The sequence below is a fragment of the Silurus aristotelis genome (genome assembly GCF_946808225.1).
Source record: "Silurus aristotelis genome assembly, chromosome: 28".
NCBI lineage: Eukaryota > Metazoa > Chordata > Actinopteri > Siluriformes > Siluridae > Silurus > Silurus aristotelis.
Genome location: NC_139601.1, coordinates 371,215 through 398,873, shown reverse-complemented (window position 1 = coordinate 398,873; position 27,659 = coordinate 371,215). Strand labels below are relative to the sequence as shown.

General features: G+C 46.2%; 3 protein-coding genes across 6 annotated transcripts in view; 2 read left to right on the top strand and 1 right to left on the bottom strand.

Moving 5' to 3' along the window:
- nuak2 (NUAK family, SNF1-like kinase, 2) overlaps positions 1 to 6,348 on the top strand; it is a 10,638-nt gene extending 4,290 nt beyond the window's left edge. The window contains exons 2-6 of the mRNA XM_083533726.1: positions 683 to 803; positions 925 to 1,073; positions 3,196 to 3,261; positions 3,674 to 3,926; positions 4,226 to 6,348. Of these exons, the coding sequence (XP_083389852.1) occupies positions 683 to 803; positions 925 to 1,073; positions 3,196 to 3,261; positions 3,674 to 3,926; positions 4,226 to 5,247 (1,611 nt within the window). The 3' untranslated portion in view covers positions 5,248 to 6,348. The remainder of the gene's footprint in view (positions 1 to 682; positions 804 to 924; positions 1,074 to 3,195; positions 3,262 to 3,673; positions 3,927 to 4,225) is intronic.
- Positions 6,349 to 11,149: 4,801 nt separating this feature from the next.
- Positions 11,150 to 26,096, bottom strand: bysl (bystin-like). Of its 4 annotated transcripts, none has more exons than XM_083533739.1 (8): positions 25,382 to 26,096; positions 23,917 to 24,650; positions 23,464 to 23,605; positions 22,901 to 23,039; positions 14,849 to 14,982; positions 14,609 to 14,769; positions 12,077 to 12,179; positions 11,150 to 11,878 (listed from the first exon to the last, which is right to left on the bottom strand). In XM_083533739.1, the coding sequence occupies exons 2-8, from the start codon at positions 24,200 to 24,202 to the stop codon at positions 11,527 to 11,529; spliced, it is 1,317 nt and encodes a 438-aa protein (XP_083389865.1). In that variant the 5' UTR covers positions 24,203 to 24,650; positions 25,382 to 26,096; the 3' UTR covers positions 11,150 to 11,526. The 4 variants fall into 4 exon arrangements, with proteins under 4 accessions (XP_083389865.1, XP_083389863.1, XP_083389862.1 ...); XM_083533737.1 differs by having other exon boundaries at positions 23,917 to 24,259; positions 25,666 to 25,797; XM_083533736.1 differs by having other exon boundaries at positions 23,917 to 24,259; positions 25,662 to 25,732.
- med20 (mediator complex subunit 20) lies at positions 25,849 to 27,607 on the top strand. Its single transcript, XM_083533768.1, has 4 exons — positions 25,849 to 25,978; positions 26,487 to 26,632; positions 26,819 to 27,072; positions 27,194 to 27,607. The coding sequence occupies exons 1-4, from the start codon at positions 25,965 to 25,967 to the stop codon at positions 27,416 to 27,418; spliced, it is 639 nt and encodes a 212-aa protein (XP_083389894.1). The 5' UTR covers positions 25,849 to 25,964; the 3' UTR covers positions 27,419 to 27,607.
- Positions 27,608 to 27,659: the final 52 nt, after the last annotated feature.

The window sequence follows — 27,659 nt, the reverse complement described above, 5'->3', positions numbered from 1 at the left end:
TGGGTAAATATGAAGTGAGCAAGAGACCACAAATAAACATTACACCTCTGAATTCATACAACACTGTACAACATTCAACCACAAGCATCAAAGCCCACTGACTTCAGCACTAATGACACCCAGACCATATATGCTGCTCTAAACGCACACACACACACACACACACACACACCCAAAGAGCTTCTGTAATTATTCAAGTGTAAGAGTTCAGTACTGGATATCAGCGGGTACTCATCATGTGTGTGTGTGTGTGTGTGTGTGTGTGTGTGTGTGTGTGTGTGTGTGGCCTCAGACATCTGTTGCTCTCCCTCTGTCTCCCTTGCTCTGGAGGTCCTGATGATGCATACAGTCCTTTGGAATCTCAAACATTTACACACACACACACACACACACACACACACACACACACACACACCAGAATAATGGACTTGTGTGTGTGTGTGTGTGTGTGTGTGTGTGTGTCTGTAAGGGATGGAGAGAATGTTAGAGGGGGGGGGGGGGGGGTTTGGAAAGGATGCAACTGATGAAACTGTTGCTATTGAACTAAAAATAGTTGCAGTGTTAAAATAACAAGAAATGCATCATACAGAGTTTTAGCATTTTTGGGATCAGGATGTTTTGTGACCTGGACCATATTCGTGTGTGTGTGTGTGTGTGTGTGTGTGTGTGTGTGTGTGTGTAGGTGGCAATCAAATCAATCAGGAAAGAAAATATTAAAGATGAACAGGACCTGATTCACATACGGAGAGAGATTGAGATCATGTCGTCCCTCAATCACCCCTACATCATCACCATAAATGAGGGTAGGTATGATCTGGATGAGGAGGAGGATTATGAGCTGATCAGTTGCATGGTGTGTGTAGAATACTGTATAATGATTTATTTACAGCAGTACAGATCTAAATGTGTGTTTTGTGTGTGCAGTGTTTGAGAATAAGGATAAGATTGTGATTGTGATGGAGTACGCCAGTAAAGGAGATTTATTCGACTACATCAGTGAGAAGCGGCTCTCTGAGCGAGAGGCTCGACACATCTTCAGACAGATCGTCTCAGCTGTACACTACTGCCATCAGGTAAATCTCCTGTCTGACTACTGCACTCACCCCTACATGTCACGTCTAGCATCATAGTAAAACCACTCATAACTTTCTTTTGTAGGATGTTTACATTTGAATCAAGACGTCTGATTAACTGTCTGGTTTGTGTGGCTGTATTGCATTAGCATGGTTTTAACAAGAGTCACTTCCAATTATATATATATATATATATTACACACAAACACACAGTACTGTCAGATCTTATAAAGCATTCAGCACACACACCATCCTGGCTTGTTTAATTGTTGACCAACACACACACACACACACACACACACACACATACCTCTGACTTATATAACCACACAGACACTAAACAGGAGCAATGAAGCAATAGAATTTACACAAAGAAATGCCAAGAACAGTGTGTGTGTGTGTGTGTGTGTGTGTGTTTGTGTGTGTGTGTGTGTGTGTTTGTTGCATAACTGCACACAATGTGAAGCTGTGTCCCATAACAACACTGAACCCTTAACATTTAGTTGTAAATTAAAATAAAACTGAAACAGCCGTTTTAACCATTAATGATAAAATGATTGTAATAAATATAAAAAGTTGAATTGATTGGAAATATGATGCTAACATCAGGTGAAACAGCAGTCAGTAAACTAATCGCTTTTGAAAAGTAAAAAGTCTGTGTTATAGAATAGATGTGAAGTGAGTAAATGAGTAAAAGAATCTGAGCGATTCGAGGTGTAACATAAGAGAACTGTGTGTGTGTGTGTGTGTGTGTGTGTGTGTGTGTGTGTGTGTGTGTGTGTGTGTGTGTGTGTGTGTGTGTGTGTGTGTGTGTGTGTGAAATTGGAAATTGGAAATGACTTCTGAGGTTATCTTTCTTTTACCTTTCCCCCCCACATTTCCTGATCCGCATGTTTGTTCCAGTCATTTGTTTCTGCTGTGCATGTTCATGCCTCTCCACTCTCTTTCCCTCTCTTTCCCTCTCTTTCCCTCTCTTTCCCTCTCTTTCCCTCTCTTTCCCTCTCTTTCCCTCTCTTTCCCTCTCTTCCCCTCTCTTCCCCTCTCTTCCCCACTCTCTTACCCTCTCTTCCCCTCTCTTCCCCTCTCTTCCCCTCTCTTTCCCTCTCTTTCCCTCTCTTTCCCTCTCTTCCCCTCTCTTTCCCTCTCTTTCCCTCTCTTTCCCTCTCTTCCCCTCTCTTCCCCTCTCTTCCCCTCTCTTTCCCTCTCTTTCCCTCTCTTTCCCTCTCTTCCCCACTCTCTTACCCTCTCTTCCCCTCTCTTCCCCTCTCTTTCCCTCTCTTTCCCTCTCTTTCCCTCTCTTCCCCTCTCTTCCCCTCTCTTTCCCTCTCTTTCCCTCTCTTCCCCTCTCTTCCCCTCTCTTTTCCTCTCTCTTCCCCTCTCTTCCCCTCTCTTCCCCTCTCTTCCCCTCTCTTTCCCTCTCTTCCCCTCTCTTCCCCTCTCTTTTCCTCTCTCTTCCCCTCTCTTCCCCTCTCTTCCCCTCTCTTCCCCTCTCTTCCCCTCTCTTCCCCTCTCTTCCCCTCTCTTCCCCTCTCTTTCCCTCTCTTCCCCTCTCTTTTCCTCTCTTCCCCTCTCTTTCTCCTGTAATGATGTGTGGTTTCTGGGAATCTGTGAGTTGAAGGTATTCCCTCCTGCTGAGACACACAACAGAGCAGCATTGCTCACATTCCACACACTGCTGTTTTTTTATGACCTTATTTAGAGATTGGTAAAACGAGATAAGCTGACTGAACCGCTCCGGTTTCTGCTGAGCAAACAGAAAATCTTCTCCAAAACGTATAACCTTAAAATAAATAAATAAAAAAACAACAATTCTCCGTATTAAACCTCAGTCTGACTTATGCTGCAAATATAAAGCTCACAGTGTAATTCAAGTGGAGAACTAAAACATAATGTTTTAAACACACAAGTCTAACAGCATAGGCAGATAATCTGTGTTGTAGAAGAAAAGCAGTGAGGCACATTACACTCCACACTGTAACACACTTTATACAGCACAGTTCTCACTGTGAACCGTTTAGAGCACTAATAATATTTACACTCGGGTTTTATGGAGCTTTCAGGTTTTCGTGTTGTGGTTTTTGAGGGATTTGGTACGTTTTTTTTATACTTTTCTCTCTTGCAGAATGGCGTCGTGCACCGAGACCTGAAACTGGAGAACATCCTGCTGGACACAAATGGAGATGTAAAGGTGAGACACACCACACCTGCCCCAGCCCAACCCCCCCTCTCTCTCTTTCATGCCAATAATGTGCACACCCTCTGTATGCATATGGACATGTTCTGCACCTGTGAACTCTCTCTCACACACACACACACACACACACACACACTCACTCTCTTCACCATCACCTGCACTGTAGTTTTTGATGTTGGAAACTCACTTTTCATGGTCAGCATTTTGGCTGTAAATAAACACTGGCGAATCTCATTCAGAATTCGGTTTTATGGGACATCGTGTATTACACGTGATGTTTATGTTCAGCCTCTCAGGGTTGATCCATGTGCTCCCTGTCTGTTAGCACAGGAACGGGTGTGTGGTGATTGAGGCGAGTGTGAAATGACATTAGAAAGTGTTGTTAATAAAGCGGCTGTGTTGTCAGATTGCTGATTTCGGGTTGTCGAGCCTGTACCGGAGAGATGAGTACCTGCAGACGTACTGTGGCAGTCCGCTGTACGCCTCACCTGAGATCGTTAACGGCCGGCCGTATAAAGGACCAGAAGTGGACAGCTGGTCTCTGGGCGTCCTTCTGTACACTTTGGTACATGAAGCCATGCCGTTTGACGGCCGTGACTACAGGACGCTGGTGCGACAGATCAGCACAGGAGACTACCGAAAACCCACTAAGCCTTCAGGTACTTATTCTCCTTTAGTCAGGGCCTCCATACTGGACACACTCCTGTCATATATCTAAAAGGAAATGCACATTACAGTATTTATATTCACACATCTGTCATTTATGCCGTATTGGCTTTTTATACATCACCCATAACGCAGTATTATTAGCGTATTATAAAGTGGCACTGTGTGAGTACGATATTAAGATAAAGCTGCTCGGATGTAATTCTACAGAATTTGTATTGTAATCGAGTATGTATGATTTAAATAGCTTTGGTTAAAGAATTTACATGAGTCTCCTCCCCCTCCTTTACAGATGCATGTGGTTTGATACGTTGGATGCTGATGGTAAACCCCGATCGCAGAGCCACGCTGGAGGAAATCGCAGGCCACTGGTGGCTTAATTGGGGCTACCAGCACCCCCTTTTGGCTGAGAACGTGACAACAGGAACAACAACGTCATCACAAACGAGCAACTCGGCCCGAATAACCGACTGGCTGCGTAGGACTTCTCGACCTCTGCTGCACAGTGGCTCGAAAATGCGCTGCCTTTTGCGTCCAGGAGGGGGAGTCACAGGGGACGCAACAGTCACCCGTCAGCGCTCGATTCGCAGGTCACGCAAAGAAAACAACGTCTCTCAGAGCATGCAAGAAAACACTGCACCCAGGCCATTTAAAGGCATCCTGAAAAAACGTGGCAGCTTAAAACAGAAGATGTCTGGTGAACCCCAGATTCCGCCTTTGGAGGAAAAAAAACACAATGCAATAGTGGTGCCACCTGTAGCCAAGCCTCTGGCCCCGGCCCTGGCCCCGGTCCCTCGCAAAGGAATCCTAAAGAAACCAGTCGAGATGGAGAGGGAATCGGGTTATTGCTCCTCCACTGACAGCAGCGACTGCACCCGAACACGACAGCTTGAGCTGGGCACCACAATGCCACCGCGCCATAAAGGAATCCTTAAACCTAACGGAAAATCTTCCTCCGGTGTTCTGCAAGAATTCAGAGAGTTTGGATCTCTAGACCAACTGGCAGCATCTCTGCCATCGGAGGGCATCAGATCTCGTCCCAGCATCGCCATCAGTGAGGACAGCATCCTTTCATCAGAATCCTTTGACCGGTTAGACCTGCCTGATCGCCGTGAACCTGCAATGAAGGTGAATCGTCCAGCAGGCGCCCGTCCCATGCGTGGCAGCGTTTCGGCCGACAATCTTTTGGACCTGAAGGAAAGCAGGCAGGAATGGGATGCAGAGAAACTGGGAGAAAACACGTTCTCCATCACAGACTGCGAAAGCATGACCGAGGTCTACAAGTCTGCCTGTATCTGCACCCACGCCAGCTAAAACTCTCCACCCAAACCAAAACCCTTTCAAACCCGACAAGTCCACTTCAGGATGTGTTCCGATCCTGCGTGGGGGAAGAAATCGTTGTGGAGACCGCAGTCCTGGTACAAGGAAGTAAGGCTATCCAGAGTTAGCCTTGTTCCATATTCCGAATCCAGGATGCATGTTCTCCATTACAGACTGGAGGAAGTAAAGCACAAACTAAACGGTAAACTAATTTAAGACATGACTGTCAGGTCAGATTAGTTTATACAAAGGAAAGCCAAACGTGCCAAGCAGCTGTTTCTAGAGAGGCATATCTGAAACACATTTTATACTTGATGAGGCTGCGTTCCTTCTCTACTTCATCCGTGGTTTCTGAGACCTAAACTTGAAAATGTTAACAATCCGACCACAGAGTTGAGCACCAGAGGAACTCTGAAGGAACCTCTTGATTTATTATCTGCAGCTCAGAGTCCATTAGTGATAAGACGTTTTTTTAACCTTAACAAACTTTGTTGTATTTGTGAATGATTAGCTTTTAAGACAGACGGGTATCAGTCTCACTCGGAGCTGAAACAGCAGACCAGACACGGATATTTATTGCTTTATAAATGTGCTCTTGTGATAAGGATGAGTAGGTGAAGATTTTGTAAGTTTGTAAAACAGTTTTGTAAGCTGTACTCCGTCATCAAGGTCTTTTCAGTTAAAACACTGTTGTCTTTATATTTTATTTCTTAAAACCCTGATTTTGTCCAACAATTTAAAATAGAAATGAACGAAAGGCTGATATGCATTTAACTGCTTTGTCCAGCTTTCGTCTGCTTTAGAAACTTAAATATTTCTTTAATTTCTTTTAATTTTTTAATCGTAATTTTATTTCCTTGGTGATTTATACCATTTTACTGTCATTTCATATGCAAGACTGTAAAAATTTATTATAATACAGTACTGCTCTTCAACTGCAAAAAAACCCATGTGCATTTCTGATGTGACTGTTAACATCAGAGTCGTACATTAAACAAACCCTGTAACATCAGACTGTTAACCTTAAACTGTTTGCCAGCGTGGCTGCACTGAAACTGATACTGGAACAGTGGGACAATAAAAACCTCACAAACACAACTTCAGTCTTTGGTTCTCATCTTTTCATTCACATCTAAGACACTGATTTATGGTTCTTCTCTAAACCATAAAACCTAAAGGCTGTTAAGAAGGCAAAGATCAACCCTTTAATTCTATCTGAATAAAAGCTGTTGATCTGATTACCTCAGGGGAAAGTAGGCACTCTGAGGTAGTCACAACCCTAAACCAAACACAACCCAACACTGTTCTGGTGATTCCTATTTTAATCTAATTAAATTAATCTGTTATCCTGATATGAGACATGGCTTGCATCAAACAAACAAACAAACAAAATCAGTGGTGTTTTTAAACTCGCACATTTACATGGTGACGTTCTGAAAGCAGCGTTAAGTCCAGCGTGCAAAGGTCAAATTCAAACGCTGCAAAAAAACAGAAAATGTGAAGGAAAAACTTGCACTTTAACACACACACACACACACACACAACAAACACTCACATTATATAAAGAGGTGTGGATCAGTGAAGGGAAATCTCTGTGAACTTTTGATCCAAAAGCAGCCATGTAGCTCATTGTGTTTAAATGTGTTCATTTATTAAGAGGAGGAGAACACCTCAGAAAGAACCATCAGGTTGTTTAGAGGATGTATAACTTACATGTGGAATTCCATATGACTGACCTTCCCAATGTATATATAAAGTGTACTTTAATCCTAAATCATGAGTTTAATTGAGTTTGCAGTAAAATATCATTAGAAGTTCATGCACCATTTAATAAAATTGAAAAGAAGAAGAAAAAGCGAAGGTAATAATTGAATTTCATTGAGAAGATGAACAGGTCACTAGTCCAGGTCACTAGTGTGTGTATTATTTTACTGCTCCTCTTTCCCCTGATGGAGAATTAAAGTAGTAATTTGAGCAGACACGAGGGAAAGCTCTGATTCTCCAAGGCTCTGAGGTGACGGTTTGACTTTCTGAATCTTACCAGGTGTTTTGCTGACCTCATGAACCAGACCTGCACAGGGTTGTGTTTAGCTTTAGAGTCTCCTCCAGGTCTACATAACATTCACAGAGAGTCACCTGAGAGGAACATGTGTGAAATGGCCCTTTAGTGACCCCTGAACCTATCAGATATCACACTGATCATTACAGTCATGTCCAAAGGAACGGCAGCAAACATGGAGCTTTCTTGTTGATTAAACCACCTCCTCGAAGACAGAGTGTTGCCAGACACATCTCTTGGCTCACTCCACCCAAAGTGTTTGCATAGTTTGTCAGACAAACGTGCAACTCAAACAACACAACAGATGAGAAGATGTGAAACAGGTCAGTGTTGGAGTCCTTATTCTCCGTACCAAGTGTTGATACAACTGAAGCCTTGGTTATATTCATGCAATTGTACATAAAATAACGTCTCACCAAGTCACTTTCTAGTACATTAGTCATGAGCTGCAGGAGTGTGTCGCAGGACAGGGCAGGGTTAGGATTAGGGGCAGGGCAGGGTTAGGGGCAGGGTTAGGGGCAGGGCAGGGTTAAGGGCAGGGTTAGGGTTAGGGGCAGGGTTAGGGGCAGAGCAGGGTTAGGGGCAGGGTTAGGGGCAGAGCAGGGTTAGGGTTAGGGGCAGGGCAGGGTTAGGGTTAGGGGCAGGGCAGGGTTAGGGTTAGGGGCAGGGTTAGGGTTAGGGTTAGGGGCAGGGTTAGGGGCAGGGCAGGGTTAGGGTTAGGGTTAGGGACCGGGCAGGGCAGGGTTAGGGGCAGGGCAGGGTTAGGGTTAGGGGCAGGGCAGGATTAGGGGCAGGGCAGGGTTAGGGGCAGGGTTAGGGTTAGGGTTAGGGTTAGGGACCGGGCAGGGCAGGGTTAGGGTTAGGGGCAGGGCAGGGTTAGGGGCAGGGCAGGGTTAAGGGCAGGGTAAGGGTTAGGGGCAGGGCAGGGTTAGGGTTAGGGGCAGGGCAGGGTTAGGGTTAGGGGCAGGGCAGGGTTAGGGTTAGGGGCAGGGCAGGGTTAAGGGCAGGGTAAGGGTTAGGGGCAGGGCAGGGTTAGGGTTAGGGGCAGGGCAGGGTTAGGGTTAGGGTTAGGGGCAGGGCAGGGTTAGGGTTAGGGGCAGGGCAGGGTTAGGGTTAGGGTTAGGGGCAGGGCAGGGTTAGGGTTAGGGTTAGGGTCAGACAGCAGCCGCAAGGCTACAGGCAGTAATAGAGGGCCGATATGTTTAAAATTCTGCAACACACAAAAAGAAGGTTTACTGAGGATGATGATGATAATGATGAATGTACATTTACAATATTAACTGTTCAACAGCCTGATTTTGTCAGGGAGATGTGGGACCAGAGCAGAGAACACAAAAGTACACAGGGCACACCGAAGATATAATTTAGCATAGTCAATCCACGCATACAGACATGCTGTAATTATTAACTTTATCCTCTATACACAATATTTTCTATATTCATGTTTCTATTTTTGTTCCAGAAATATGGTATGTACAGTAATAAACCTTGAAATAAGTATGAAAGCAGAGCACATTTTGTGCTCCAATGTGAATGGTTATATTTGGGGTAAACTGAGATGGAGTTGATGTCATGTCTGACCAACCTGCTCCACTCAGAGGCTGCACCTCTAACACGGGTTGTAATTCATGCTCTCTGAGCAGCTTCATGAGAAATAATGCGTTGTATAGAATTGGTGAAACTATTTGTGTGTGTACGTAAATATAAGCTGTGCTAAAAAGAGCACAATGGACACACGCACACACCTCGGCTGTAACCCCTGTGACCCTCTGTGGACGCCGCAGGCCTGGGAGGAATGCACAGTGTGTCAGACAGGTGTGTCCCAGTTCATTCAGACGCCACTGCTCTCTGCTGGGAAGCGGTGAACAAGTTACTGGATGAGAAAAAGCAGGTGGGAGAACGGGGTTTCACAGCACAAAGCTTGGGCTATCTCACACACACACACACACACACACACACACACACACACACACACACAATAATATTTACACAATATCCTGAATTCAACACCTCAACCTCCACAAAGCACAGGTGTGTATGTGTATGTATACACATGTCTATATGTCCGTGTGTGTGTTTGCCTGTAGCATCTCATGTTATTTATAGGTGTGTGTGTGTGTGTGTGTGTGTGTGTGTGTGTGTGTGTGTGTGTGTGTGTGTCTGCACCAGGCTGGAGGTCACGAAGAATTATCGGAAGACCCTGCAGTAACAGATCCATGACGCTTGAGAGCAGCACTGAGGCCAAATCCCAATACAGCCTAAAGACAACCAACAAAACACACACACACACACACACACACACACACACACACACACACACACACACACACACACACATTAAAGAGTACGACACAGAGCCCAGGAGCATGTTATCATACATACATTTTATACATTTATGAAAAAGCAATGGTATGAATGCTATGATAGTGAGCTGTGTATCTGTCTAGGTTCCTACTCACACCTGAAGAACCCAAAACTGTGACACCCCCCCCCCACACACACACACACATCTGAGGAACGTCTGATCTTCATCACTAACAGCTCCAACAAGTGTCACCTAAAGACCTTGTGTGACCTAATGACATGTTCTGCTTCTTGATTTACTGCTATAAACATGTCGGTGAGCAGTAAAGTGTAAATGATGACTGGTGTTACTCTGTAGCAGTGATGGAGGTTCAGACTGAATCATGGAGATAGTTGGAGATAGTTTTTACAGGGGCGGTGGTGTTGGTGGCTCGTGTGTATAAATAAACACAATGATATTACTCCAAGCCTGTGAGCAGAAAGCTAGCTCCAGGTCATACCGAGTCCTGGTTATGTTCTGGTTGTACTGCAGCAGGTGATTCCTGGTGAGCAGAGTTACAGATTCAGTGTAATCATTAATTGTGTAGGTTCTCCAGAGATTGTTCTCTTATTCAGCTTTTACTGTAGTGAAACTCTCACTCAAACACGTGGCCCACAGGTTTACACCAACACACAGCTCGGGGGTGAAAAAGGAAGGAAAAGGAGGGAAGAATCCTGAATAAACACGAAAGATGATGCGGATAAAGGAGTGTTTATGGTGGAGTGGAGGAGGAAGACCTCCTCAGAGCTCACCTGAAGGAGACACGTCAGTGTGTGGATCAGTGATTAATCCTACCTGTGTGATCCAGACCGTTCTCTCTACACTCGTCAGATTTCTCTGAAACCCCAGGGTTCTCACGGCAGAACAGTGAGCAGTGAGATGATCTCATATTCAAACCGACTCCAGGCTCACAATAAATGGCTCCCAGGTTTCCCGCGCAGACTGACCCGAGCGCGCGACACGTTCTTGGTGGTGGTCTCGCGCTGTGAAGTTCTCTCGCGTTCTCGTTCTCCTGTTTCGTCTACGCGCGATGACCGGAAGTGGAGTTTAAACACAAATCCGCACGAACGCGCATGAAAGTGATGTAAAAGACAACCTGCAAAGGTCTAAAAATCCACTGCTTCCAGTCTCCAGCCTGAACAGAAGATCAGTGCCCTCATACTCAGAATGTGTTTCAGTAAAGAAAATAAAGAGACTTTTACTGGTCACATGAACATCACAGCACTTCCTTCTTCACATATCCCAGTTTGTTGGGAGTCTGGGCTCAGCCATGATACATCACCACTGGAGCAGAAAGTGTTAAGGGCCTTGCTCAAGGGCCCAACAGTGGCCAATTGGCAGTGCTGCTTGCTGGGGCTTGAACCCCTGACCTTCTGATCAGTAACCCAGAGCCATAACCATTGAGCTTCCACCTCAGTGACATACAGTACCCTATGTAAATACACTGGTTCTGTGAAGGCTGTAAATTATGACATTAAATAAGAGACATCAGATTTTATTGTCTGAATTTATTACAAATCTCAGAGGGATCCATGACGTGTGTATGATCAGGTTTCAGCATGATGTTCCAGGGCACGCCTGAGTGTATCGTCCCCAGGTGTGTTTACGTTCAGCAGGTTAATAAAGCACAGACACATTAACAGACCAAACACTTTTAGTAACGGAAGTGTTTTCGTTTACTTTTGACTTGACAAATAGATTCAAAGGAACTGGTGAATAAAAAGGTACACATCACAATATTTGAACTTTCACCATCATTACACTGTAATTCATGTGCTAGCAAGTCATCATGGGGGTTGTTTTGCTTAGTGTACCTTTAAACTATCCAGTTTAGTGAGTACAGCTGATATTTCATGTCCTTCTGTGTGTTTCAGTCCAGCGTCATGGCCGGCGTGGCGTCCTCCTGGTCTCGGGCCGCTGCGTTCTGAAGTTCTCGCCTGATTTCAGCAGATATCTGTGCATGCGTTTGGACCTTCAGCAACTCCAACAGCGCCCCCTTCTGTTCAGAGGCCAGGTCAGCCTTGTAGCGCTGCACCAGTGTGAGAAGACTCTGATGCCACAGCACAGGAAGAACACGCTGCTCCGTTCGGAACGTCAGGAAGTGAGCGACCAAAGCGTCTAGCACGCGGAAGGGCAGTGCATACTTCTTATCCAGCAGCAGGCGAAGGAAGATGCTGTTTGCTCCGTTGTACTCCGTTTCAGCCAGTTTCAGCATGGCAGCGCTGCAGAAAAAAAACAGTCACAAATTATATACTCGCAAACGTTTCAGCCTTTCACTCGCAAGAGGCAACAACAAATGTCGCACACAGAACATGCTGGACATGGTAATCCTACAGATTATACAGTTATAATTCAGTATAATTCCACTTGGCTAATCAGGTTCACAGCCTTAAAGACTTGCAGAGGTTCACGTGCGTTACCTGGAGTGCAGTACAGGAATGGAGCACTTGGTGAGGATGCTGCCGATGATGATGGCCTCCCTCAGCGTACATGTTCCTGACTCACACAGCGGGATCAGGATTCCTGCAGGAGAGAAATCCATTTCATTTTATTACTGCTGATGAACTCCAACACTGTGATCAGGAGGTGATCAGGAGGGACCACAGGTCACCATGTTCCTGTTTAAAGTCATTTGATTTGAATCAGATTTAGTTTGAAGTATCGTCAACACTGCGCCTGACCGATGTGTTAGAGGCCTGCAGCACATGTCCATCTGCCCCGTGTCTGTCTGAGTTTATAAGAATTGTAACAAATATAAATGAATTGAATGAAATTAAAACAAAGCTCTAGTGCTCTAATACAATAATGGAACGTGTCATACACACATAGCTTTTATACACTACTGTATAGAGCACTGAACTATTCAGAATAATAATATGATCACACAGCATACAGCACACACCAGACCAGCTCAAACTCAGAGTAGTGTGCTGATCTACACTGATTTAAAATACCACTAAATCACTGGTAATATTTACAGATAAGAGTTAAACTTTTATTTCAGTGCTGTTTACAATTCAGTGGTGTCAGTTATAGCATTCCATCCTGTTCCTCTAAAAATTAAACAAGAACCCACACTAACCTCCAGACCAGGACCAGAATTAAACCAGAACCCACACTAACCTCCAAACCAGGACCAGAATTAAACCAGAACCCACACTAACCTCCAAACCAGGACCAGAATTAAACCAGAACCCACACTAACCTCCAAACCAGGACCAGAATTAAACCAGAACCCACACTAACCTCCAAACCAGGACCAGAATTAAACAAGAACCCACACTAACCTCCAAACCAGGACCAGAATTAAACCAGAACCCACACTAACCTCCAAACCAGGACCAGAATTAAACCAGAACCCACACTAACCTCCAGACCAGGACCAGAATTAAACCAGAACCCACACTAACCTCCAAACCAGGACCAGAATTAAACCAGAACCCACACTGACCTTAAACCAGGACCAGAATTAAACCAGAACCCACACTAACCTTCAAACCAGGACCAGAATTAAACAAGAACCCACACTAACCTCCAAATTAGGACCAGAATTAAACCAGAACCCACACTGACCTTAAACCAGGACCAGAATTAAACCAGAACCCACACTGACCTTAAACCAGGACCAGAATTAAACCAGAACCCACACTGACCTTAAACCAGGACCAGAATTAAACCAGAACCCACACTAACCTCCAAACCAGGACCAGAATTAAACAAGAACCCACACTAACCTCCAAACCAGGACCAGAATTAAACCAGAACCCACACTAACCTCCAGACCAGGACCAGAATTAAACCAGAACCCACACTAACCTCCAAACCAGGACCAGAATTAAACCAGAACCCACACTGACCTTAAACCAGGACCAGAATTAAACCAGAACCCACACTAACCTTCAAACCAGGACCAGAATTAAACCAGAACCCACACTGACCTCCAAACCAGGACCAGAATTAAACCAGAACCCACACTGACCTCAAACCAGGACCAGAATTAAACCAGAACCCACACTGACCTCCAAACCAGGACCAGAATTAAACAAGAACCCACACTAACCTCAAACCAGGACCAGAATTAAACCAGAACCCACAGTAACCTCCAAACCAGGACCAGAATTAAACCAGAACCCACAGTAACCTTCAAACCAGGACCAGAATTAAACCAGAACCCACACTAACCTCCAAACCAGGACCAGAATTAAACCAGAACCCACACTGACCTTTAAACCAGGACCAGAATTAAACCAGAACCCACACTGACCTTAAACCAGGACCAGAATTAAACCAGAACCCACACTGACCTTAAACCAGATCCAGAATTAAACCAGAACCCACACTGACCTCAAACCAGGACCAGAATTAAACCAGAACCCACACTAACCTCCAAACCAGGACCAGAATTAAACCAGAACCCACACTGACCTTTAAACCAGGACCAGAATTAAACCAGAACCCACACTGACCTTAAACCAGGACCAGAATTAAACCAGAACCCACACTGACCTCAAACCAGGACCAGAATTAAACCAGAACCCACACTGACCTCAAACCAGGACCAGAATTAAACCAGAACCCACACTGACCTCAAACCAGGACCAGAATTAAACCAGAACCCACACTGACCTTTAAACCAGGACCAGAATTAAACCAGAACCCACACTGACCTCAAACCAGGACCAGAATTAAACCAGAACCCACACTGACCTCAAACCAGGACCAGAATTAAACCAGAACCCACACTGACCTCCAAACCAGGACCAGAATTAAACCAGAACCCACACTGACCTTTAAACCAGGACCAGAATTAAACCAGAACCCACACTGACCTTTAAACCAGATCCAGAATTAAACCAGAACCCACACTGACCTCCAAACCAGGACCAGAATTAAACCAGAACCCACACTGACCTTTAAACCAGGACCAGAATTAAACCAGAACCCACACTGACCTTTAAACCAAGCCCCAGGTTTGAACAGGGCTTTCTTCAGCGCGCTGTACAGGTGGAAGTTGAGTTTCTTGTACTCGGCGATGTCGTCTCTGATCCGCGGCAGCAGCACCAGGTTATAGAAGCGTTGAGCCATTCTCTCCTTCAGGTTTGAAGAAAAAATCCTGCATACACATGTTCACACATAAATACACGAAACAGCTGGAGTTTTAAACATGATACTGTGTGTGTGTGTGTGGGCACCTTGTGGCCTGGTACATCGCCGCTGCGCTCCATGTCTCAGGCTCGGTCAGGTAGAGGACCTGCTCCCAGTTAGAAAGTGCTGGGATGATCTTAAAGGCTTTGGGCAGTTTCCCACTGCGATACTTACACAGAACCTGAGAAGAAACCACAAGGTCAGTACAGAACTCCACAATGAAGTGTGTATAAAGTGGGCGTTGATTGGGTATGAAGTGTGTATAGAGTGGGCGTGGATTGGGTATGAAGTGTGTATAGAGTGGGCGTGGATTGGGTATGAAGTGTGTATAGAGTGGGCGTGGATTGGGTATGAAGTGTGTATAGAGTGGGCGTGGATTGGGTATGAAGTGTGTATAGAGTGGGCGTGGATTGGGTATGAAGTGTGCATAAAGTGGGCGTGGATTGGGTATGAAGTGTGTATAGAGTGGGCGTGGATTGGGTATGAAGTGTGTATAGAGTGGGCGTGGATTGGGTATGAAGTGTGTATAGAGTGGGCGTGGATTGGGTATGAAGTGTGTATAGAGTGGGCGTGGATTGGGTATGAAGTGTGCATAGAGTGGGGGTGGATTGGGTATGAAGTGTGTATAGAGTGGGCGTGGATTGGGTATGAAGTGTGCATAGAGTGGGCGTGGATTGGGTATGACGTGTGTATAGAGTGGGCGTGGATTGGGTATGAAGTGTGTATAGAGTGGGCGTGGATTGGGTATGAAGTGTGTATAGAGTGGGCGTGGATTGGGTATGAAGTGTGTATAGAGTGGGCGTGGATTGGGTATGAAGTGTGTATAGAGTGGGCGTGGATTGGGTATGAAGTGTGTATAGAGTGGGCGTGGATTGGGTATGAAGTGATGAAGTGTGTATAGAGTGGGCGTGGATTGGGTATGAAGTGTGTATAGAGTGGGCGTGGATTGGGTATGAAGTGTGTATAGAGTGGGCGTGGATTGGGTATGACGTGTGTATAGAGTGGGCGTGGATTGGGTATGAAGTGTGTATAGAGTGGGCATGGATTGGGTATGAAGTGATGAAGTGTGTATAGAGTGGGCGTGGATTGGGTATGAAGTGTGTATAGAGTGGGCGTGGATTGGGTATGAAGTGTGTATAGAGTGGGCGTGGATTGGGTATGAAGTGTGCATAGAGTGGGCGTGGATTGGGTATGACGTGTGTATAGAGTGGGCGTGGATTGGGTATGAAGTGTGCATAGAGTGGGCGTGGATTGGGTATGAAGTGTGTATAGAGTGGGCGTGGATTGGGTATGAAGTGTGTATAGAGTGGGCGTGGATTGGGTATGAAGTGTGTATAGAGTGGGCGTGGATTGGGTATGAAGTGTGTATAGAGTGGGCGTGGATTGGGTATGAAGTGTGTATAGAGTGGGCGTGGATTGGGTATGAAGTGTGTATAGAGTGGGCGTGGATTGGGTATGAAGTGTGCATAAAGTGGGCGTGGATTGGGTATGAAGTGTGTATAGAGTGGGCGTGGATTGGGTATGAAGTGTGTATAGAGTGGGCGTGGATTGGGTATGAAGTGTGTATAGAGTGGGCGTGGATTGGGTATGAAGTGTGTATAGAGTGGGCATGGATTGGGTATGAAGTGTGCATAGAGTGGGGGTGGATTGGGTATGAAGTGTGTATAGAGTGGGCGTGGATTGGGTATGAAGTGTGCATAGAGTGGGCGTGGATTGGGTATGACGTGTGTATAGAGTGGGCGTGGATTGGGTATGAAGTGTGTATAGAGTGGGCGTGGATTGGGTATGAAGTGTGCATAGAGTGGGCGTGGATTGGGTATGAAGTGTGTATAGAGTGGGCGTGGATTGGGTATGAAGTGTGTATAGAGTGGGCGTGGATTGGGTATGAAGTGTGTATAGAGTGGGCGTGGATTGGGTATGAAGTGTGTATAGAGTGGGCGTGGATTGGGTATGAAGTGTGTATAGAGTGGGCATGGATTGGGTATGAAGTGTGCATAGAGTGGGGGTGGATTGGGTATGAAGTGTGTATAGAGTGGGCGTGGATTGGGTATGAAGTGTGCATAGAGTGGGCGTGGATTGGGTATGACGTGTGTATAGAGTGGGCGTGGATTGGGGATGAAGTGTGTATAGAGTGGGCGTGGATTGGGTATGAAGTGTGCATAGAGTGGGCGTGGATTGGGTATGAAGTGTGTATAGAGTGGGCGTGGATTGGGTATGAAGTGTGTATAGAGTGGGCGTGGATTGGGTATGAAGTGTGTATAGAGTGGGCGTGGATTGGGTATGAAGTGTGTATAGAGTGGGCGTGGATTGGGTATGAAGTGTGTATAGAGTGGGCGTGGATTGGGTATGAAGTGATGAAGTGTGTATAGAGTGGGCGTGGATTGGGTATGAAGTGTGTATAGAGTGGGCGTGGATTGGGTATGAAGTGTGTATAGAGTGGGCGTGGATTGGGTATGACGTGTGTATAGAGTGGGCGTGGATTGGGTATGAAGTGTGTATAGAGTGGGCGTGGATTGGGTATGAAGTGTGTATAGAGTGGGCGTGGATTGGGTATGAAGTGATGAAGTGTGTATAGAGTGGGCGTGGATTGGGTATGAAGTGTGTATAGAGTGGGCGTGGATTGGGTATGAAGTGTGTATAGAGTGGGCGTGGATTGGGTATGACGTGTGTATAGAGTGGGCGTGGATTGGGTATGAAGTGTGTATAGAGTGGGCATGGATTGGGTATGAAGTGATGAAGTGTGTATAGAGTGGGCGTGGATTGGGTATGAAGTGTGTATAGAGTGGGCGTGGATTGGGTATGAAGTGTGTATAGAGTGGGCGTGGATTGGGTATGAAGTGTGCATAGAGTGGGTGTGGATTGGGTATGACGTGTGTATAGAGTGGGCGTGGATTGGGTATGAAGTGTGCATAGAGTGGGCGTGGATTGGGTATGAAGTGATGAAGTGTGTATAGAGTGGGCGTGGATTGGGTATGAAGTGTGTATAGAGTGGGCGTGGATTGGGTATGAAGTGTGTATAGAGTGGGCGTGGATTGGGTATGACGTGTGTATAGAGTGGGCGTGGATTGGGTATGACGTGTGTATAGAGTGGGCATGGATTGGGTATGAAGTGATGAAGTGTGTATAGAGTGGGCGTGGATTGGGTATGAAGTGTGTATAGAGTGGGGGTGGATTGGGTATGAAGTGTGTATAGAGTGGGCGTGGATTGGGTATGAAGTGTGTATAGAGTGGGCGTGGATTGGGTATGACGTGTGTATAGAGTGGGCGTGGATTGGGTATGACGTGTGTATAGAGTGGGCATGGATTGGGTATGAAGTGATGAAGTGTGTATAGAGTGGGCGTGGATTGGGTATGAAGTGTGCATAGAGTGGGGGTGGATTGGGTATGAAGTGTGTATAGAGTGGGCGTGGATTGGGTATGAAGTGTGCATAGAGTGGGCGTGGATTGGGTATGACGTGTGTATAGAGTGGGCGTGGATTGGGTATGAAGTGTGTATAGAGTGGGCGTGGATTGGGTATGAAGTGTGTATAGAGTGGGCGTGGATTGGGTATGAAGTGTGCATAGAGTGGGCGTGGATTGGGTATGAAGTGTGTATAGAGTGGGCGTGGATTGGGTATGAAGTGTGTATAGAGTGGGCGTGGATTGGGTATGAAGTGTGTATAGAGTGGGCGTGGATTGGGTATGAAGTGTGTATAGAGTGGGCGTGGATTGGGTATGAAGTGATGAAGTGTGTATAGAGTGGGCGTGGATTGGGTATGAAGTGTGTATAGAGTGGGCGTGGATTGGGTATGAAGTGTGTATAGAGTGGGCGTGGATTGGGTATGACGTGTGTATAGAGTGGGCGTGGATTGGGTATGAAGTGTGTATAGAGTGGGCATGGATTGGGTATGAAGTGATGAAGTGTGTATAGAGTGGGCGTGGATTGGGTATGAAGTGTGTATAGAGTGGGCGTGGATTGGGTATGAAGTGTGTATAGAGTGGGCGTGGATTGGGTATGAAGTGTGCATAGAGTGGGCGTGGATTGGGTATGACGTGTGTATAGAGTGGGCGTGGATTGGGTATGAAGTGTGCATAGAGTGGGCGTGGATTGGGTATGAAGTGTGTATAGAGTGGGTGTGGATTGGGTATGAAGTGTGTATAGAGTGGGCGTTGATTGGGTATGAAGTGTGTATAGAGTGGGCGTGGATTGGGTATGAAGTGTGTATAGAGTGGGCGTGGATTGGGTATGAAGTGTGTATAGAGTGGGCGTGGATTGGGTATGAAGTGTGTATAGAGTGGGCGTGGATTGGGTATGAAGTGTGTATAGAGTGGGCGTGGATTGGGTATGAAGTGTGTATAGAGTGGGCGTGGATTGGGTATGAAGTGTGCATAAAGTGGGCGTGGATTGGGTATGAAGTGTGTATAGAGTGGGCGTGGATTGGGTATGAAGTGTGTATAGAGTGGGCGTGGATTGGGTATGAAGTGTGTATAGAGTGGGCGTGGATTGGGTATGAAGTGTGCATAGAGTGGGCGTGGATTGGGTATGACGTGTGTATAGAGTGGGCGTGGATTGGGTATGAAGTGTGTATAGAGTGGGCGTGGATTGGGTATGAAGTGTGTATAGAGTGGGCGTGGATTGGGTATGAAGTGTGTATAGAGTGGGTGTGGATTGGGTATGAAGTGTGTATAGAGTGGGCGTGGATTGGGTATGAAGTGTGTATAGAGTGGGCGTGGATTGGGTATGAAGTGTGTATAGAGTGGGCGTGGATTGGGTATGAAGTGTGTATAGAGTGGGCGTGGATTGGGTATGAAGTGTGTATAGAGTGGGCGTGGATTGGGTATGAAGTGTGTATAGAGTGGGCGTTGATTGGGTATGAAGTGTGTATAGAGTGGGCGTGGATTGGGTATGAAGTGTGTATAGAGTGGGCGTGGATTGGGTATGAAGTGTGTATAGAGTGGGCGTGGATTGGGTATGAAGTGTGTATAGAGTGGGCGTGGATTGGGTATGAAGTGTGTATAGAGTGGGCGTGGATTGGGTATGAAGTGTGCATAAAGTGGGCGTGGATTGGGTATGAAGTGTGTATAGAGTGGGCGTGGATTGGGTATGAAGTGTGTATAGAGTGGGCGTGGATTGGGTATGAAGTGTGTATAGAGTGGGCGTGGATTGGGTATGAAGTGTGTATAGAGTGGGCATGGATTGGGTATGAAGTGTGCATAGAGTGGGGGTGGATTGGGTATGAAGTGTGTATAGAGTGGGCGTGGATTGGGTATGAAGTGTGCATAGAGTGGGCGTGGATTGGGTATGACGTGTGTATAGAGTGGGCGTGGATTGGGTATGAAGTGTGTATAGAGTGGGCGTGGATTGGGTATGAAGTGTGCATAGAGTGGGCGTGGATTGGGTATGAAGTGTGTATAGAGTGGGCGTGGATTGGGTATGAAGTGTGTATAGAGTGGGCGTGGATTGGGTATGAAGTGTGTATAGAGTGGGCGTGGATTGGGTATGAAGTGTGTATAGAGTGGGCGTGGATTGGGTATGAAGTGTGTATAGAGTGGGCGTGGATTGGGTATGAAGTGTGCATAGAGTGGGGGTGGATTGGGTATGAAGTGTGTATAGAGTGGGCGTGGATTGGGTATGAAGTGTGCATAGAGTGGGCGTGGATTGGGTATGACGTGTGTATAGAGTGGGCGTGGATTGGGTATGAAGTGTGTATAGAGTGGGCGTGGATTGGGTATGAAGTGTGCATAGAGTGGGCGTGGATTGGGTATGAAGTGTGTATAGAGTGGGCGTGGATTGGGTATGAAGTGTGTATAGAGTGGGCGTGGATTGGGTATGAAGTGTGTATAGAGTGGGCGTGGATTGGGTATGAAGTGTGTATAGAGTGGGCGTGGATTGGGTATGAAGTGTGTATAGAGTGGGCGTGGATTGGGTATGAAGTGATGAAGTGTGTATAGAGTGGGCGTGGATTGGGTATGAAGTGTGTATAGAGTGGGCGTGGATTGGGTATGAAGTGTGTATAGAGTGGGCGTGGATTGGGTATGACGTGTGTATAGAGTGGGCGTGGATTGGGTATGAAGTGTGTATAGAGTGGGCATGGATTGGGTATGAAGTGATGAAGTGTGTATAGAGTGGGCGTGGATTGGGTATGAAGTGTGTATAGAGTGGGCGTGGATTGGGTATGAAGTGTGTATAGAGTGGGCGTGGATTGGGTATGAAGTGTGCATAGAGTGGGTGTGGATTGGGTATGACGTGTGTATAGAGTGGGCGTGGATTGGGTATGAAGTGTGCATAGAGTGGGCGTGGATTGGGTATGAAGTGATGAAGTGTGTATAGAGTGGGCGTGGATTGGGTATGAAGTGTGTATAGAGTGGGCGTGGATTGGGTATGAAGTGTGTATAGAGTGGGCGTGGATTGGGTATGACGTGTGTATAGAGTGGGCGTGGATTGGGTATGACGTGTGTATAGAGTGGGCATGGATTGGGTATGAAGTGATGAAGTGTGTATAGAGTGGGCGTGGATTGGGTATGAAGTGTGTATAGAGTGGGCGTGGATTGGGTATGAAGTGTGTATAGAGTGGGCGTGGATTGGGTATGAAGTGTGCATAGAGTGGGGGTGGATTGGGTATAAAGTGTGTATAGAGTGGGCGTGGATTGGGTATGAAGTGTGTATAGAGTGGGCGTGGATTGGGTATGAAGTGTGTATAGAGTGGGCGTGGATTGGGTATGAAGTGTGCATAGAGTGGGCGTGGATTGGGTATGAAGTGTGTATAGAGTGGGCGTGGATTGGGTATGACGTGTGTATAGAGTGGGCGTGGATTGGGTATGACGTGTGTATAGAGTGGGCGTGGATTGGGTATGACGTGTGTATAGAGTGGGCGTGGATTGGGTATGACGTGTGTATAGAGTGGGCGTGGATTGGGTATGACGTGTGTATAGAGTGGGCGTGGATTGGGTATGACGTGTGTATAGAGTGGGCGTGGATTGGGTATGACGTGTGTATAGAGTGGGCGTGGATTGGGTATGACGTGTGTATAGAGTGGGCGTGGATTGGGTATGACGTGTGTATAGAGTGGGCGTGGATTGGGTATGAAGTGTGCATAGAATGGGTGTGGATTGAGTATGAAGTGTGTATAGAGTGGGCGTGGATTGGGTATGACGTGTGTATAGAGTGGGGGTGGATTGGGTATGACGTGTGTATAGAGTGGGCGTGGATTGGGTATGACGTGTGTATAGAGTGGGCGTGGATTGGGTATGACGTGTGTATAGAGTGGGCGTGGATTGGGTATGAAGTGTGCATAGAGTGGGTGTGGATTGGGTATGAAGTGTGTATAGAGTGGGCGTGGATTGGGTATGACGTGTGTATAGAGTGGGGGTGGATTGGGTATGACGTGTGTATAGAGTGGGCGTGGATTGGGTATGACGTGTGTATAGAGTGGGCGTGGATTGGGTATGACATGTGTATAGAGTGGGCGTGGATTGGGTATGACGTGTGTATAGAGTGGGCGTGGATTGGGTATGAAGTGTGCATAGAGTGGGCGTGGATTGGGTATGACGTGTGTATAGAGTGGGCGTGGATTGGGTATGAAGTGTGTATAGAGTGGGCGTGGATTGGGTATGACGTGTGTATAGAGTGGGCGTGGATTGGGTATGAAGTGTGTATAGAGTGGGCGTGGATTGGGTATGAAGTGTGCATAGAGTGGGTGTGGATTGGGTATGAAGTGTGTATAGAGTGGGCGTGGATTGGGTATGAAGTGTGTATAGAGTGGGCGTGGATTGGGTATGAAGTGTGAATAGAGTGGGCGTGGATTGGGTATAAAGTGATGAAGTGTGTATAGAGTGGGCGTGGATTGGGTATGAAGTGTGTATAGAGTGGGCGTGGATTGGGTATGAAGTGTGAATAGAGTGGGCGTGGATTGGGTATAAAGTGATGAAGTGTGTATAGAGTGGGCGTGGATTGGGTATAAAGTGATAAAGTGTGTATAGAGTGGGCGTGGATTGGGTATAAAGTGATGAAGTGTGTATAGAGTGGGCGTGGATTGGGTATAAAGTGATGAAGTGTGTATAGAGTGGGCGTGGATTGGGTATAAAGTGATGAAGTGTGTATAGAGTGGGCGTGGCCTCACCTTACTGACTCCTCTGTACACCTCTATAACCCGGGGGTCAAGTTGAGGCATGGGTTGCCCTGAAACCTCTGACATCACTGTTCCCACCTCTGTTTGCTTCTCTGTGATTTTCTCCATGATGATGTCTGCTAATGTACGCCTGTCTCACACACACACACACACACACACACACACACACACACACTGTAGCTCAAACTGCAGGTACTAAGCTGTTGGAGTAGAAGAAGATTAATTTCTTCCTTTCAGGTCTAGATTTGAGAGTGCTCTCACTGCTGCCCCTGTTGGTCATAAATCAGAATGCAGAGCCTTCAGCTAATTTTCTGTATGATTTCAGAATTGTTGTTACTCATCACACTGCTGATCCCACAGACAATAAGATAAATACCAATATAAACTAGTGCACAAGTTCACAAGTTTTTCTGCTTATGTTTCTTTCAGCTCTGATTGGGTTCTGATGTGCGAATGTGTACGAGAACAAATTCAGAGCTGACAATCATACAGAATAAAGCCAGCTTTAAACAGCTTTTCTTGTCTCCATTTTTTCCTTACACCTAAGTCTTTACCTGACAGGTGGGTTCTTGTTCATGAACATCTGGATGGCTTTTTCATCCTCCAGATCGACCTCCACCTCTGTGCCACCTTCTTCCTGCTCCGCTCCAAGTTCGGGCCAATCCTCGTCTGACTCGGTGTCCTTACTGCTCGCACCTGCAGAGCCCCCCCACAAACATGTTCACTTCATTACCACAGGGTATGAACACATCCCTCACCTGCCTCTCCCCCAAAGATAATCAAACTAACTCATTTAAACAGCTTGGGAGATTTTGTTACTGAGAAACTGTAAACTGTTCTGCTCTGAAGATGTGGCAGCTTCAGCGCTGACACTGGAGACTCCTTCATTCATTACAGACGTGTTACTGATCAGTGTATTCTAACATTTAAATCTCATGACGTGTAATTAGCTGCCTGTGTGTGTGTGTGTGTGTGTGTGTGTGTGTGTGTGTGTGTGTGAGACTGACCCAGCAGTGTAGAAGGCTGTTGTTTTTTCTTCTGGATCTCCACCTCAGTGCTCAGGCCGTACTCCCCCTGCAGCTCCTCCTGCTGAATGCGGGCCTGCTGCAGGATTTTGCGGGAGAGTTTTTCATCCACATACTCGTCTTCCTCCTGAGCTTCCTCTCTGCTCTTCTTGTCTCTGTGTGTGGAGCGGAGAGCCGTGTCTCCCTGCAGGATCTGATCCGCCAGAGGAACAGGAACCAGACCCGAGCCCCGGCTCCGATCCGCTTTACCCCTCTTCACCTTCGGCATCACCACTAAACACTCGCCGTCCTCAACTGGAAACTCCGCTTCCCCCTTACAATAGTCCTGAAACACACAGTACACATTGAATCTCTTTCTCTCTCTCTCTCTCTCTCTCTCTCTCTCTCTCTCACTCACACTATCACTCACTCTCTCTCTTTCACTCACACTATCACTCACTCACTCTCTCTCTCTCTCTCTCACTCACACTCACACTATCACTCACTCTCTCTCTCTCACTCACACTATCACTCACTCACTCGCTCTCTCTCTCTCTCTCTCTCACTCACACTCACACTATCACTCACTCTCTCTCTCTCACTCACACTATCACTCACTCACTCGCTCTCTCTCTCTCTCTCTCTCTCTCTCTCTCTCACTCACACTATCACTCACTCTCTCTCTCTCACTCACACTATCACTCACTCACTCTCTCTCTCTCGCTCTCTCACTCACACTCACTCGCTCTCTCTCTCTCTCTCTCACTTACACCATCACTCACTCTCTCTCTTTCTCTCTCTCTCACTCTCTCTCTTTCTCTCTCTCTCTCTCTCTCACTCACACTCTTTTTCTCTCTCTCTCTCTCTCTCACTCACACTATCACTCACTCTCTTTCTCTCACTCACACTATCACTCACTCACTCACTCACTCTCTCTCTCTCTCTCTCTCTCACTCACACTCTTTTTCTCTCTCTCTCTCTCTCTCACTCACACTATCACTCACTCACTCTCTCTCTCTCGCTCTCTCACTCACACTCACTCGCTCTCTCTCTCTCTCTCTCACTTACACCATCACTCACTCTCTCTCTTTCTCTCTCTCTCACTCTCTCTCTTTCTCTCTCTCTCTCTCTCTCACTCACACTCTTTTTCTCTCTCTCTCTCTCTCTCACTCACACTATCACTCACTCTCTTTCTCTCACTCACACTATCACTCACTCTCTCTCTCTCTCTCTCTCTCTCTCTCTCACTTACACCATCACTCACTCTCTCTCTCTCACTCACACTCTCTCTCTCTCTCACTCACTCTCTCTCTCTCACTCACACTATCACTCACTCACTCTCTCACTCACACTCACTCGCTCTCTCTCTCTCTCTCTCACTTACACCATCACTCACTCTCTCTCTTTCTCTCTCTCTCTCTCTCACTCACACTCTTTTTCTCTCTCTCTCTCTCACTCACACTATCACTCACTCTCTTTCTCTCACTCACACTATCACTCACTCACTCACTCACTCACTCTCTCTCTCTCTCACTCACACTATCACTCACTCTCTTTCTCTCACTCACACTATCACTCACTCAGTCTCTCTCTCTCTCTCACTCACTCACTCTTTACAATACTCTCTCTCTCTCGCGCGCGCACATCACACATACATATATATACACACACTCATATATACACACATTACACATACATTCATACATATATACATATATACATACATACATACACACAAATACACATACATACACACGTGGGTCTTCAGTGCTGAGGAAATGGCGAACGCACATGCGCAGAACACCTCGCTCATGCGCACGAGCGGTTTCTTTTTTTTCTAGCTGATTTATTTATTTATTTATTACATTTTATATACATTCAACTAAAGACACAAATGTTTTACACAAAGATATTTACAAAATTGTTCAGTCTTTCGCGTCGGTTTTGAAGTCAATCGGAAGCAATTGTACGACCCGGAAGTGAACTCATGTAGCTGCTCTGTTTTGCGCGAGCAACATTTTTGAATAAAGTGTGACAGGAATTTTACAAAAATGGGAGTAACCTGGTAAGAATAATACTATACAGATGAAAACTTTTTTATTTATTATTGTTGCATTTATATTCAAGTCTCTGCCATAAACTTTTGTGGTTATATTTCAGCTTTAATCTGTTAATTTATTATTAATTTCAAACCCAAACCTGATGGATTTTACAGTGATTTTAAAGGGAAGAGTTCAAACCTCGCAACTACAACAAATAATAATAATAATAATAATAATAATAATAATGAAAAGCTGCATTGTTTATAAAATGAAATTAAAGATGCACATTTAGATTAGATTCGCATTAGATTAGATTAGACTGGACTATTTTGTCATTGCACGTTACGGTATAAGGAAACAAACTACACTAAGCATCCAAACAGAAGTGCATTGATAGCAGAGTGAAATATTGACATATGGTCAGGTTTGTAAGGCTTTGAGGATTTAATCAAAGTGGATAAAAAAAATCGCATCTCCATTTGTTTCTTAAGTAGGTGTATAGAATTATGTGTGTGTGTTTGTGTGTGTGAGGGTGTGTCAGGTGCCGGTGGTGGAGGGAAAGAGTGTCCAGCAGACAGTGGAGCAGCTGCATAAGAGACTGGAGCAGCTCGGGGCAGTGAAACATGGCAGCTTCTTTGTGGACTGTGAGACGTATCACGCTACAGCAAACACTGGAGGTACGATATCATCTATACACACACACACATTTAGAAAAAAATGACATTAGTGATTAGTGGGGGCAGATTAGCCCCACCCACTTCAAATAAGACAAGAGTAGGGTCACTGAGTCTTCATAATGAGAGTTGGGGTGTGTGTGTGTGTGTGTGTGTGTGTGTGTGTGTGTGTGTGTGTGTGTGTATCAGCTCAGCCTTCTAAGCTCCTGTACGTTATGCATAACTCCGAGATGCCCCTTAGTTGTCTGGCTCTATTTGATGGCGGTCCCACGCTGGCAGCGGACGCTAACTTCGATGTGCTCATGGTGAAGCTGAAGAGCCATTTCCAAAACGCTAAAGGCCACAAGGTGGAGAGCCGTGGAGCCCGCTACCGCTACGCGGACTTCCTGATAAAGGTCGGAACGGTAACCATGAGCTCCAGCGCTCGGGGGATTTCAGTGGAGGTCAGAGGTCACATGTACACATACTCACAAAAGAAATACACACAGGGAACTGTTAATGTCATTTACACACTTTCTGTGTGTGTGTGTGTGTGTGTGTGTGTGTGTGTGTGTGTGTGTGTAGGTGGAGTACTCAGCTTGCGTGGTTCCCGGTGACTGCTGGAACCTGATGAAGGAGTTCATGCAGAGTTTCCTGGGCTCCAGTGTTCCGGACCTGCCCTCTGTGTACAGCAGTAAAGCCGAGGGTCTGTTCGCTTCGGCCGACTGCATGGACACCATGAACCAGTACCTCGAGCTCTTCAGCAAAATCCGCAAACAGCAGGTGCTACCGGGGACTGGTGTTCGCTGACACACACACACACACACACACACACACACACACACACACAAGTCCAGACTGGAAAGAAGAAACCACAACCACAACCACCCTGCAGTGGAACAGAAGTCTTTTAGCTGTAGATCAGGAACAGGAGCTGGTGTATATTCTTCACTTGTTAAAGACTGAATGTGCTGAAATAAAGGACACAGTGGAATCACAGCAGTAATCTTGTCATTTATTATGTAAAGTATAAAATACAATGCAATGGCGA